The 15,077-nt window shown below is 48.5% G+C and overlaps 1 protein-coding gene across 1 annotated transcript in view; it reads right to left on the bottom strand.

The window, feature by feature from the left end:
• Positions 1-14,474, bottom strand: part of EMC7 (ER membrane protein complex subunit 7) — an 82,772-nt gene extending 68,298 nt beyond the window's left edge. Inside the window, exons 1-2 of the mRNA XM_086936910.1 lie at positions 14,150-14,474; positions 5,816-5,935 (exon numbers count right to left, since the gene is read on the bottom strand). Of these exons, the coding sequence (XP_086793036.1) occupies positions 5,816-5,935; positions 14,150-14,349 (320 nt within the window). The 5' untranslated portion in view covers positions 14,350-14,474. The remainder of the gene's footprint in view (positions 1-5,815; positions 5,936-14,149) is intronic.
• Positions 14,475-15,077: the final 603 nt, after the last annotated feature.

Raw genomic sequence — 15,077 nt, 5'->3', positions numbered from 1 at the left:
CCCGGGTGCTCTCCCATCGATCCGCTTCAATGGCGAGTTTCCGGGGTTCGGTCAGCTTGCTATCGAGGAGATGCTGCCTTAGTTCCACGAAACAATTATTGGAGAGGTGCTCCCACACAATGAGATCGACTAATTGTTCGTAGGTGGTGACCTGGCTGCCCTTGATCCATCCCTCTAAGGCTCGGCTAAAAAAGTTCACGTATTCTACCCTGGTGGTCCCGGGGATTCTTTTACAGTCTCGAAATCGCTGCCGGTACATCTCGGGGGTGAGCCCGTAGCGAGTGAGCAGGGCGGCTTTCATGTGGTCGTAGGAGGTCATCTCTGCGTCGGGGAATTGTAGCAGGGCATCTCTTCCTTCGTTGACTAATCTCCCCCACAACCCGGCTCCCCAGTCTTTTCGCGGGATACGGTGGGAGAGCATGGCTACCTCGTAGGCCTTGAACCACTGCTGGATGTCGTCGTTCCGGTAGTACTCCCGGACGACGTCTTTGGGAATGTGGACCTTGGTGTCCTTAGGGGGAGCGGAGTTCTGGTTCTCGGGGACGCCGAGGTCCCCGTTTTGTCGTCGGATTTCTAGCTCTTTTAAATTGCGCTCGTACGCTAGTTTTTTCTCTTCCAGCTCCCTCTGGCTTTTTTTCTCTTCCCGTTCTTCCCGTAGTCGTAAGTGTTCGAGGGCTATCTTTTTCTCTGCTAGTTTTAGTTCTCCATCTAGGCGGAGTCGAGCCAGTTCCAACTCGTGGAGCCGGCTCCTCTCCCATTCTCGGGCCTCCTCGGGAGAGAGGCCCGTTCTTCTTTCTTCTTCGGGGATTGCCGTTGTTTCGGTGGTCTCAATGCTTTCGTTTTGGGGTGGGGGCGCTCCCGTCTCCACCCAAGACTCCAAGGCGTGCTTGAGGTCATCTTTGGTGCTCAGTCCCGTGGTAGCGATGCCCAAGTCTATGCAGAATTGTTTCAATTCCTTGTGGCTGTATTCTTCCAGCCGTTCCATCTGGAATTTTGCGGTTGTTCCAATCTCTTTCGTCGACATTGTTGCTGTGCGTCGTGGGGCAGTTACTCTCCGTACGATTATGCGTCTGCTCGGATCGCGCCGCTGGCCACCAATGTTAGACGGAGACCCGGAGGGTCGGCCGAGCAAGGGGGAGAGGCCTCCTGGCGAGGGCCTTCTCCTTAGATCGTACGGACAAGCAACTACCCCCCCACAGATGGACGCCACACCAAGATAGGTTCTTTACACTTTTATAGGTATTCTCAGGCAGGGTAACTTGACGATACAGCAAGACAAAGATACGATGATCTCGCCAAATCTAGTCTCTGGGGAAAAAGGGGTAGCGGGACAGTCTCAGTACCGGTCCGGTACAGGGGGTAGCTGGTGTATAGCTCTCAATCCTCGAGTGGGAGGTGTCGCAAGTAGGGGCCGCGGCAGCGCCAGCAGGCTTTCGAAGATGGTTCACAAGGATGAGCCGCGGCAGCGCCAGCAGGCTGACGAAGATGGTTCACGAAGAGGATGAGCCGCGGCAGCGCCAGCAGGCTTACGAAGATGGTTCACGAAGAGTATGAGCCGCGGCAGCGCCAGAGGCTGACGAAGAGGGTTCACGAAGAGGATGAGCCGCGGCAGCGCCAGCAGGCTTACGAAGATGGTTCACGAAGAGGATGAGCCGCGGCAGCGCCAGCAGGCTGACGAACATGGTTCACGAAGAGGATGAGCCATGGCAGCGCCAGCAGGCCTCCCAGGATGAGTTCGTCTCGGTGTCTCTCAACTCCAGGATACAACTGACTTCCTGCTCTGGAGCTGCCCCAGTTATAGGTCTGGCGCCCTTTGATGTCCGGACCCTCGCACTTGGAGGTCGGGGGGTCCGGGATGAGGGAGTCCAGACACCCAGCAGGGGGGTGGAGCCAGCGCCCAGGGAGGCCGGGGGCGATCGAAACCTGGCGGAGGGGAGCCATCGACACTTCTTCTTCCATTGACTCGCCAAGTGGTCTCTTTACCCCCTGGGTGGATGGTAGTGCCTCGATGTCGGGGCTTGGCTGGGCCGGAGGTTGAGGTCGACCCGTGGCCACGAGGCCTGGTCGTGGCGGCTCCAAGATGGCGGCTGGGCTGGGGACAGTGGTTCGGGAAGGAACCCGGGCCAGCCGAGAATGTTGTTGTGATGGGCCGGGGCCCCGTGGGGGAAGAGCTGGGTTCGGCCCGGCGGCTGTAGGGGTGGTTCTTGTCCGGGGAACAGGTGTAGCAGGGATCCGTGACCCGCCATGCGGGGAGGGGTCGGGCCTACCACGAGGTCTGTCCAACAAAGAGCTTCATCAGGTATGCAACATAAAAAATTATCCAGAGCACAAAGGATGTTAGTGTTCGAGATAATCTTCCCCTCTGCCACTAACTGTTGCCCCTTCGTGCGGTAGTGTTCTGAGAGATGCTCTACCAGATCTGCCATTTGATCTCATTGTGTACGGTCATACCGGAGAGCATGCCAACTGAAATTGCAATTCCCCAATGGGTTGCAGACTGTGCCCCCACTCTCTTTGCCCTGCATCAATTTACTTGCTCTCTTGGTCGGGAGGGGGTCCATCACTTGTGTCCTGGATACTGGCACATTTTCTGCATGTACGATGAACCACCAAAGAGGAGGGGTAATTGGCCACGAACATAGAGCATCACTCGAGAAGGCTTCCCACCCTTCAGCTTTTTAGACAGGCCCTGAAAACTCATCTTTTTGTGCGAGCTTACTTGTAGTTGTGCTATGCCTTTTTGATCTGTTTTGGTAGGCGCCTTGACACCCTCGGGTTTTAGTCGCGCAATATAAATTGCTTTCAATTCAATTCAATTATACTTTCTATCCACCCTAGGCGTGATGACTCTTGCCTTGACTGGATCCTTGATAATCTCCGGTAGACTTGATGAGACCCTACAGCATTGGGAGATAACGAAGGGAGCGTTGGGTGGAGGAGAAGTCCGAAAGGAAATCACCCTCCTCTTGCTGCACATGGAGTTCTACATTGTGGAAAGTGGCAGCTCTGTGTATCACCTCATGGTAAGAAGTGACATTGTCAGGAGGTGATGGCCTAGTAGGCTTCAGGTCTGGGTCTGTGTCCACGGGGGATAGTCCGCATCATAGTCATCGCATTGATCAGGACCTTGTGGATCATGAGGGTGGTCATAAGGTAGCCTAGGACTGTCCCCACCCTTCCAATGTGAAGAACTTCTAGGTGATTTATAGATACAAAAGAAATTGACAGTGAACCCTGCAATAGGCCAGCACCTAATCTGCTTTCCCTAAATAGTATGAGTATGGTGGAAGTCACCCACCAAATTAGTGTGCACATTGTTAAAGCACCCACTGCCACAATGCAATCCAGAACAGGATTATAACAATTCTGAAACAAAAGCAAAAAGGTACACCACTAAACATTACAGAGACTAGACACTTAATGAAATATCAGATAAATGTCCACAGTTTTTTTACTTCAATGATGTTCTTTTATTCAAGTTGCATAAAAAAAATCATTCAGGATCAGCAAAGAGAGCGGATGCGTTTCGTCCAATCAAATGGACTTCTTCAGGGCAGACGGACAAAGGAGAGGTCCTTGTAGCAAGTATTCAGGTGGTTGACGGCCTCCTCGTAATCCAGCTTTCTTTTTGTCACGTAGGGAAGTTGTCAGAATCCGGCCTGTGCATGGTTGGATATGCATTTGATGTTGAGCATCCAAAAGTTCCTGCAGCGGCGCGGAAAGAATTGGCTTGTCAAATTCCTCAGAAGCCACGGAGGATGCCGCAGTGAATGGCGGCCTTGTTGGGGCTGTGGAAGTTTGCTGACCGGAGGGTGCGGAGCTCAATCTCTGCTCTGATTTCTTCGAGACAACGGGACTCGATGACAAAATCTCCCTTGGCTCCGAATGTTTTGGTGAAGGGTGTTTCGGCTCCGACGTCTTCGGTTTTGAACCTTCTGAGTCCAAGGGTGGCTAAAGAGGTGCCTTTGAGTTCAGAGCCGAAGCAGCGGATGGAGATTTGAGGCTTGTAGTGGGACTTAATCGCCAAATGTGGCTTGGGCAATGGGTCAGTCTCCAAATGTCAGTGTTCATCATGGCCAGAAAGCAGTGGTGCACCGGAGGCCTCATAAGCAACTTGGGAGCTACAAGCTTGTGCCTCTAGGTAGTGAGTTATGGGAACATCCATACTCAGTGGGACCTTCTGAGGGCACGGGATTGGCAGAGGCTCTTCAGACTCTACGTCTGCTTTGAAATGGAGGTTTCCAGGTGAAAAGGGTGCCTCTATTGCAACGCCTGAAGCATCCACTTCCTCGACACCTGACTCCTCCTGTCCTCCAAGGATGTTGGAGTCTCCACCTTCCGTCTATGCATCATGTCAGCAGAGGCGACAACGAGCGCATCTGTTCCAAAGAGTTTTCTTATTGCGGAATCCACGGCAGGCCAAACAAGAGCCCTCACAGTTGTCGGGAGAGAAAGAGGTTGCAGACCTCATGGAAGTCGGATTTCAGACACTTTACCTGACCACTAGTACAGAATCTGGACCATTTTCGACCTGAGTATTAGGAAGTCAAGGGTGTTGGATCGATACAGAGTCAAAACCGACGAGAATGCAGGATTGCCTGTAGGTACGAACATGAGAATGGATTTGAGGGCCCCGCAAGAACACTACGAGGAGTTGAACCAGATGGCAGAGGGAAAAACAATCTACACAGAGTCTATGCCCATGCGCAATACCACTAATTGGTGGAGTCACCAGACCCCGTGACTTGAAATGACTTCCTTTGAAGGATACAAGTTGTACACATCTGAGCCCTCCACTAGATGGTGAAAGCATGCACTGCATGTGTATATGCAGCTGAACATGCCACAAACATATAGTTAAGTGGTGCAGAAAATTATGTGGAAATGATGGTTACAGTCACATGTTAGAAGATGTCAGTCACATGTAACAGGATGCAGGATGGATGCTGCAATCACAGCCAAGTCGTGTAGGACATGACAGATGAGGAGAGGATGCTCAACACAAATAGTGGTATGCATGTTATGTGATGTGTATTTGTAGAGTGCACTATCGCCATCAATGGTATTCTGGCACAGAATGTCAGCTGCAGACCCATGGTGCAGGGCAAATTAGTAATATTGTGAAAAATTAAGTGGTGCATGACTTGGCACAGATTTACTGGGCGCAGTCAGGTGGTTCAAGCGCCTGTCACATGGGTCAAGAGGTGGAATGGTGCTGATGCCATGTCTTGTCTTACATGTTGGGGTGCAGAGTATAAGACAAAGATCATCACCGCAGCCCCTTGGAAGAAGCCTCAGCATTAATACTGCCATTATGTGGGTCGGAATCCAAGGCTTTAGTAGCCATTGAAGACGTAGCATCATTGTCACTTTACCGATACCTCGAGCAGGAGGGGAAGTTTTATTTTTTAACAAGCCTCACAGAATGCAGCAAACAGTTATCAGCACCAGGCAAATCATGTGCAGACTCAGCGGGCAGGACCTCAGCAAGGGTCAACCAGGAAGGGACACCAGCACAACTTCACCTTCAACTCAGACCATCAATTATTTAACTTTAAAAGCACACTCCTGCTTCTTCGTCACAGAGACATCTTGCGATCATCCCAATAGAGGTGAGGGTACAGCTTGACCTTGCTGGAACAAAGACATACTCCCACCGATTCGAGCTGCTGGTCACTTACCTTTTCTCTTGTAACACCCTCATTTATAAGCTCAGAGGTAGAGTGGAACTTGTTTTTCTGTTGTCGCTTGGGACACGATTGCTAACAGTAATCTCCCGGACTCCTAGATATACAGGGCGGCTCATGGGTCTTACCTCATTTTGCCTTTTGAAGTGATGTCCACACGAAGAGGCTCAAATCGGTACGCTGGGGACACAACTTCAACAACATAGGAGCCAGAAGGAACATCATGGACCACAAAGCTGCCATCGGTTCTTAAAAAGAAAATAGATTTTCGCTTTCAAAATTGTGTCAGAAAACACATGCTCATTTTCAAAACAAAAAAGTCAAAACTATATCCAGGAAGGGGAGCAACCAGCTGCTACAGGTTTTCATTTTATTCTTTATAGAAGAGGAAAAGTTAGGACCAGTTCATAAACTATTGCCAGTAAAAAAACTGTTCCCATCCGCCAATCCTCATGTGTTCCGTATAGAGGGACCAGAACCCTGTTGCGGTAACAGTCTGGTACCTGCAAGATTCTAGGAATCTAGAATTACATCGTGTTACACACATGTAGAAAGCTAAATCTTTTGGGTTTTCTAATATTTGTTTTACAAAATGACAGCTGAGATTGCCGCAGTAATTTACATTATTCTAATACATAGGGTTTATGTGATGACTGAACATAAGAATCTCTTATTGTAAAATAAAAGCTACGTGTGTCTGCTCCCAGAGGCCCGAGTGAGGTTCAAACATAAAACTATATTCTTCTATATAGAAAGAGCTTCTCTGGCAGGGGTGTGGGACTCGCAACGCTCTGAATCTGGATGATCCCAACTCAGAAGATTGAGAAACACCCATCGGTTCTTCCTATCTCCTGCGGGGCACATTCCTTACTTCCTTGAGACTAAGCAGTTCTAACTGGGCATCCCCTCAACAAAGTAGAAGGTTTAGAACAGACCACGGGAATTGAAATCCATGAATTGTCCCTATGTATGTATGTGGTATTTACATCACTTAAAACTAGCCACCAAGCAGTGGAAAGCTCCACAGGGTGAGAGGCAAAGATACACACGAGTGACTGGATGGCTAGGATGCTCTGAGAGTGGGAGTAGACGGTCATTTTAAGGATTTTCTATTGGTACAGTGAGTTCTATGCAGTCTCATTAAACTAGTTTCGGTAACAGCAAAGCTCATTTTGGAACATGCATCAACTGATCCTCTGTTTTTGGAGGTATATTAGATTTGCAAACCGTTACATTCTTCCTTGTGTATACTTAATAAACAAGGTTCTCCGAGTTCCCAGAAGGTGAGCTAATTTTGATGCTACTTTGCACGTTTTACAAAATTGTAATTCCAAATCAACCTTCCCTGGTGTTGTTGATCTTCATTATTAGGTCTTTCCTACCAGATAGTGCAAGCTGTCTTTTTGTGAAAGGCCTACAGGGGCTTACAGCCTGCGATTGCTTCCTTTGGTTAGGTTTATTGTCACTCATTTGCTGATTTTGTATATGATGCCTTGCTTTCCTTTCCTCCGCCCGGGGCCTGCAGCTTACCCTCTTTACCATCCTTTTGATTGACTAACTTGTATCCTTCCAATGTGCACTCCTAGGGCACCACTTTTTTTCTGTTTCGTTAAACACTATGAGAGCACAGGTTTTGCAGGTCTATCCCTGGCCAAATATCCACCCCTTGTGTTCTCTTCCTCATGAGCTTCCCTCTGTGTTGCTCGCTCTTTCGTGGGTTGCTCGCACACTCATTTGTTTCTCCTTCGCCCAACTCCCCTATCCTGCACTCTATATTGTTCTCTCCATCATGCGCTTCTCCCCCAGTGTTGCTGTCTCCAAAGAGTCTCTTTACTTTATCTTCATTGCCCCAACCCAAAAGTCCTTTTTTATCCTGCACAAAAAAGATACTTAAATTTAAAGATCTACGTAAAATCCACTAACTTGCAGCACATGCTCTTGTTATGCTGTAGGCACATGCAGTCGTGGTGACACACATGTACGCATACAGAATGATGCAACTCCATTTGTCCAGTGTTGGAAAACATCAGCAAACAGCAGTGACATAAACAACCATTTCAAAAGGCAAGACTTATTGGCTTTGAAAATCCTGATTTCTAACAGCCGCCTTTCAATTCAGGAAGTTATAACAAGCATTGTCGGATCTTTTAAATTCACTCTGGAGCAGGGAACATGTCGGCTCCTGATCATCGAACTCCAGTCACCATGCACACACCTTTACCTTCATGCATTTCAAAAAACAGATTTTCCTCTGCATTTTAGGTTCTACCCCTTTTCCATGACAAATTAAGTTTGGATTTAGCGAATGTGTTAATTAGATTTAGCTCGATATATATCGTATGACAAAGCAGCATACCTACGGTGGAGTCTGGAGTGGTTTATGCACTGTGTGCTCAAGTATACCGGGGAAGCACAATCTGTCTGTAACAAAAGCCTCTGACATCTTCGCAGTTTACGCAAGCAGTCCACTAAGCTATAGGTACCTATTAACCACGCTATATAACAACTCAAACGAATACAGATATGTCTGCATTACAACAGCAGGAGACGAGGAGGCTTTTGCCCGGATAGCCAAAGTCTTACCTTTGCTGAGCTCCCTTATATGCAGCTTTTTATATTAAGTGTGCCATGGTTCCCTCCTGCCTCAGCTTCAATTTTTCAAGATTTGCACCTTCCCTAGTGAAGCTATGGTGAGGGATTAGGCTTTATAGGACTCGAGGATAACACACACATGTAAGGAATTCAACTCCAATGATATCTTTAGAAAGACATTCTCAAACACAGATAGTTTCTTCTCCGGGATGCTTTCTGGAGCCAAGACAAACCGTGCTGTTCTTTTTTGCTCCTTTCCACTCTTCTTCGCCGCCCGCCTCCTCCTCGAACATTCACAAAACACGTCACTGGTGAAGATTTTAGCCCACTAAACGGACTCAATCTTGTGATCTACAGGTTTTATTTTCATCTCTTATACTGATCACACCCAAATTATATTTCATCATACCGAGACTTCCTCTCCAGCCTTCTTTCATGAGCGCTTGCTTTCGTGATCGCGTGGATGACCACTAATCGTAAAATAAAAAAAGACAAAACCGAAACAAACTTTCTTCTCATCACTCCTTTCACTCTCATGGTGGCAAACTGAACTAGGTTCCCTTGCCACCCCGTGGCAGGTGCGCAGAACTTGGATGCCTGTCTCGACGAGTCCCCCTCCACTCATCTAAGCGGAGTTTCTTCTTCCTGCTTCTATCGGCTTCATCTGCTGAAGAAAATTCTTCAGTTTCTTCCTTTATTATCTTGCCAGCTCACAGCCCTGTCAGTCTTCCTTGCCGGACCAGACTTCGGAAACCTTCCATATCATGGCCTGCCTTTCCATTTTATTCATCGCCTCGCTCTCATTACATATGTGACTGCCAAACTTACAGTGTCCTTCACGTCTCCTCTTCTCGTCTTTTGACCATTGCCAAGATCTACCGCTCCAGAATAAAAAGTCTCACCTTTTCCTCTCTTGCCTCTGAAATCCAGAAGTCTCATGCCCTTGTTAAGGCAGACTGGCAATCTTGTCTTCTGTAAAACCTTCAGATCCCACCTATTCGACTTTATGTGATCCACTGCAGTGTCTTGCCAGCTTTTGCCCTTCTAATACCAGGAAACCTTGCTGGGAGGTAGTAAAGAGCACACTAAGACTACTTCGATATCCTACCACCAGAGTGCTATGCTCTTCAACGGTTCGATCGGCATCCTAAGATTTTACGAGGACTTCTCCCCTTTGGAATAGTCTGCCAGATGAGGTTTAACAATGTCTAAGCAATTATTGTCTGGGAAATATCACAAAAACCTGTTTTTTTGTAGTGTTGCCTTCAACTGCTTTTCTGTGTCAAATGCAACAAACCACTGAAGTTTGGTAGTTATGATAACCAATGCACACAATACACGCCACAACTTGTGCCAACCCCAATGTTCAAAATATCAATTTACAAAAGGCACGAAAACTAAGAAAAGACCGAAAAAGAGAGTAACATGGCAGGTGGCCCGAGCTATGACATGAGTGGTGTGCATTGGTAACCATAACTTAAACTAGTAAATGTCAGTTGTTTGTCATGTAGGAGCCAGAACCATAACTACACCTTACTTTTCCACTATATGTTCAAATTATGGAAACCAAGAAGTTGAGATCTCTGGGCAATTTTCAAGTTTCAAGTGGAGAGCAGCTCCTTATTATAGTGCTCTCAACACCAGCAACATTCTAATACCAATCGCCTCAAACGTCTACTTTTCTAGCAGTGCTTTTAGGAATAGGGATATCAGGCCACACTATGCTAGAAAAGTGACTAACTCTTTTGTAAAAAAAATCTTTAAGCATTAGATTAGCCCGTGTCATTCAAACCAAGCTGAAAAAAGACAAAAGCGTTTCACCACCCCGGCGCAGTATTACAGCTTTGGATTGGTAAAATGCCATACAAACCAAGGGGAATGAAAACAAGTAGTCTCTGACACGTTTCACTTTCGTTAGAACTCCTCAGAGAGACACAGTTGTTGTTTCCAGACAAAGAGCATCCTTAGAGTGCTGCAGAACTATGCAATAAAGGAAGTAGGGAACCCTAAGATTTAGGTGGGGAGCAGCTCCTTCATATAGGACCATCTACAACACCAACATTAAAACTGCGCACCTCAAACGTCTGTTTTGCAGACAGGTTTTAAGCACACGATGAGCTTATGACTATCCACATTTATTCAATTTGATGGCCCATCCACGAAAACAGAAGAGTCTGTACTGTTGTGACTCGAAAGTAGAATCGCTCATACGCCACACAACCATCCTGCACGTACCCTGGATGCAAATCCAAGCTCACTTGGCAACTATTTGACATAATTTGGGAGGAAGATTTACTTAAAAACATCACGAAGACCAAACCTTCAAATCACTTTATGGAACTTATCACTGGTAACATAGCCAAAGATATTTACACACATACACTCTCTCACTATACTCTACAAAACTGGTAAAACTCGCGGCCAAGGGACGTTTCCTCCAAGTTGGCAGAACTTCAAGTGGAGAATTGAACACAGGTGTTCTGAAGTCTGTTGTTTATCTCCAGCATACAATTTACTGCACAAGGAGACATCTTGTTTCTGCATATCAGGCGTCATACCTCAGCCCAAGAGGTCTGCAACATGCAGATAAAGTAGCGGTATACGTCTTACAATTGTTTTAGATACTTACTTAATATTAATTTAAACACAACTTTGTCTCACTCACTTTATATTTATTCAGGTAGGAGATTCCCATGGACACTGCCACCAGACACCCTTTAACGTATTGTGTGCCCCACAATACTGGTAGATTCACGGGTAGGTTCAATACCCAGTTTTGCCAATGGAATACTATTGTCTTCACTTCTATGCAATGTATGGTTCTGACACTGGATATGCGTACTATTTCGGTGACCGATGTTCATTTACTCCTCACCATGTGCTGACAATTCCTGGGCAACTTGTCTCCATAATACTCATGGGCGAGAACGCTATTGAGACTGAAGTACAATACTTATTAGGTGTCCTCTCACACATCCTTATAATAGTAAGTTACCACCACACACATTTGTTTACATTGGGATGCCACCTGAACTAAACAAACGGTAAACTGGCTGTTTTACCTTTAACCGAATTCAACCATTGTTTGGGGCTAATTGATGACCCGAGGATCCTGAATCCGGGAGTCATCATTCACTTCACAGCAAGCATTCTCCCATTCTACTTGGTCGAGTATTTATTCATTATATTTATTTATTAGTACATATTACTTTTAGGTTAGTGTTCTAGTCTGTGTTATATTTATATCAGCCTTTCTTGGAGTTAATCTCCACTCCCATTACCCTTACTTATCATTTTGTTTGGTTACATACTGGAGGAACCAACGATCTGAGGATCTCCGAATGCAGGATTTCTACAAACTTCATCACTTATCGCTATTTATCAAACAAGTATTTGTGCTTTAGGTTTGATATTTTCATGTTTTTCTGGCATGTGCATTCCCTGAAATGCAATGTTTGTGATTTTGACCTTTGGTTTTCACACTTCAGTTCGCTCAATAGATCATCTTTCACTCTATATTTTGACTTTATTGTGGTGGGTGACCCAATACAGACACAGCGTCCTTATTACATCCGCCACTTGAATATTGTGGGTCACTATTTCGCTCATGCTACGCTCTTATCATTGGGTTCGTTGAGGCAGTACTTCTGGTTTGTGCCACTCATCCCTTCATAATGTATTCTATATCCTCCATGATTGTATTTGGCAGACATGGGGATATCAGTAGTCTGTAAATATTGTATCCCGTCTTGGGAAACTGATTATGTAAACTGTAAATATTTATTTATTTATTTATATTCTTATAGCGCGCCTGAATCAGCCCCGAAGGGGTATCTCCGCGCGTAGCTTCTGTTTGAGTCGGTCAAACTTTATTGAGGGGATGACAGAGAGAGAAAAGTGAAAGAGAAATTAATCTTGGGTGAATAGGTATGTTTTTAATTTTATGTTTTTAATATGTGCTTTTCTTTCCCTTATGCATCTTTAAAGTCTTCTGTATATTGCTTTGCTCTCCTGTAAAGCGAATACCCTAACAGGTCAAGTTCGTGCTCTACAAAACACAAACATAAATAAATAATACTTCACAAACCATTTGGAGTTTGGTCTTTCACATTCCTGTTTCTTAAACCTCAAAATGACTTCTTATGATTGATCATTCGTGTCCGATTGTAATTTGTTTACACATGCAGTCTTGAAAAAGTCACTGCCCGCGACAGAACACGTGCCAGCTTTTGTATTGCTGAGATTCACATGGATTACTCTATTCACTAGGTATGGATAAACCCCTTGAAATGGATTTTCTACAAATCCTACTTTGTGGACTTCACTCCACACATCAAAGACCACGACCACTAGACGAGAACCAATCCCATTGCAATTGAGGCTGCAGCAGCAGAACAGTCCTGCTTCGGGGGGTGTCGATGATACTGTGGGGCAGATTTACAAGCCCCTTGCGTCACTTTTACGCCGCCATTGCGTCACTTCTGTGACGCGGCTGCGTAAATCATGTGCCATGTGCGCTGTATTTACAACGTGACACATCTAGGGAGATGCGTCACGTTGTAAAGCCCTGCGCCATATGAAACCTGCTGTAGGTTTCATGTGGGCGCTCCGGCGCAGGGGAGCTTTCCCTTGCAGGAACCCCTCGGAAAAGTGACGCAATAAAATGTACAAGATTTCACTCAGTCACTTTTACGTCCCGCTGCGTCAAAACCCTGTGCCTGCTTGAAGCAGGCGTAAGGAGTGACGCAGCATTGTAAAGATAGGGCACCCCGAGCATTGCTGGAGCCGCGTCGCGCTTGCGACACAACTCCTGCAATGCGCCGCCCTTACGCCGGGGGATGCGACACACACCTGCCCATCCGAGCGCCGCATTGTAGGATCCTTCTTAGGAGTGTTTAGGGCAGAACCCTCTCTGGGGTGTCGGTGTGGGGCTGTATCGGGGGAGTGTGGCTCTCCTCCGTGGGGTGTCAGAGGGAGGGAGGGCTCTCAGTCCAGGGGTGGTTCAGAGGGAGGGCTCTCAGTGCGGGGGGTGTCAGAGGGAGGGTAGGGGGTGTCAGAGGGAGGGCTCTCAGTGCGGGGTTGTCAGAGTGAGGGGGGTCCCAGTGCGGGGGTGTCGGAGGGAGGGCTCTCAGTGCAGGGGGGGGTCAGAGGGTGGGCTCTTCAAGCAGTGTGCTGGGGTGTCAGAGGGAGGGTAGGGGGTGTCAGAGGGCGGGGGGGGGGGTCCCAGTGCGGGGGTGTCAAAGGGAGGGGGGTCCCAGTGCGGGGGTGTCAGAGGGAGGGCTCTCAGTGCGGGGGGGTCAGAGGGTGGGCTCTTCAAGCAGTGTGCGGGGGTGTCAGAGGGAGGGCTCTCAGTGCGGGGGGGGTCAGAGGGTGGGCTCTTCAAGCAGTGTGCTGGGGTGTCAGAGGGAGGGCTCTCAGTGCGGGGGGTGTCAGAGGGAGGGCTCTCAGTGCGGGGGTGTCAGAGTGAGGGGGGTCCCAGTGCGGGGGTGTCGGAGGGAGGGGGGTCCCAGTGCGGGGGTGTCGGAGGGAGGGCTCTCAGTGCGGGGGGGGGGGTCAGAGGGTGGGCTCTTCAAGCAGTGTGCTGGGGTGTCAGAGGGAGGGTAGGGGGTGTCAGAGGGCGGGGGGGGTGTCAGAGGGAGGGTAGGGGGTGTCGAAGGGAGGGGGGTCCCAGTGCGGGGGTGTCGGAGGGAGGGCTCTCAGTGCGGGGGGGGGGGGGGGTCAGAGGGTGGGCTCTTCTCCGGGTTGTATCGGAGGTCGTTTCTCAGGGGTCTCTCTCTCTCCCCTCGGGGGCCTCCCGGTGTGGGGTCTCTCTCTCCTCGGGGGTACAGTCACCCCTCCCCCCCCCCCCTACCCCCGGCGCGGCCCCTCACCTGATGAAGCCCACGTGCTCCTCGCCCTCCACCAGCACCCGGGCGGCTCCGATCCAGTCCTGGGGCCGCACTCCGGGCACCACGGCGCGGCCCTCGATGCGGAAGCGCTCGGGGCCCCCGGAGCCGGCCGTGAAGTCCGGCTCGAAGGCGCGCGCGGCCCCGAGGAGCAGCAGCAGCGGCGGCAGGAGGAGGAGGGCCATGGCGGCGGCGGGGGGGTCACGGTCGGCGGCTGGGGGGTCTGGAGGGGGGGCTGACAGGAGGCTCCCTTCACGTCCGCACCGGCACTGTCAACACACTCCCGTGACGTCAGCGCGCATCGGTCACCCCGGGGTCACTGTCGGCACAGGAAGTGCACTGCGCACATGCGCGGTTATAAGACGTCTTGATGGCAGCCATCTGCAAGTCAGGCACATTTCGGGCGCGGAGCCTGTATGGATGTACGGAATACAAACGCGCATACGTTGGTCGTTATTAGCCTCAGTGACGACAGCACGCATGGTTCGCTCCACTGTCATGCGGCACATGCGCAATCGGAACGTGTTCAGACAACAGCCATCTTTAAATCAGGCACACATAGCTACCAAGGATCCACTTTGCTTATGTGTGACACATAATTTCAGTGTAATCATGAGTGACATTCAACGACTATGAGTGACACTTTATCGTGAGCAATGATAGAAACAGAGAAACATTAGAAATGACAGCCTTTTGTCAATGGGAAGCAATAAAATGTCTTCAAACTGCTCAAAATCCACCAACATCACAGCCAACAAGCATTTACAATGCAACGGTCTCGCCTTTGCCAAAGTTAGAGCTATTGGCATTGTAAATGACAACATTTTTATTTATGTGTTGGTTTTGAAAACAGATAAATAAATGGCATTGTCATTTACAATGTCAATAGCTTAATCTCTTGCAAATGCGAGAC

The sequence above is a fragment of the Lissotriton vulgaris genome, chromosome 9 (genome assembly GCF_964263255.1).
Source record: "Lissotriton vulgaris chromosome 9, aLisVul1.2, whole genome shotgun sequence".
NCBI lineage: Eukaryota > Metazoa > Chordata > Amphibia > Caudata > Salamandridae > Lissotriton > Lissotriton vulgaris.
Note: the sequence above shows the minus strand (reverse complement) of the source record. Positions and strands in the feature narration are given on the sequence as shown.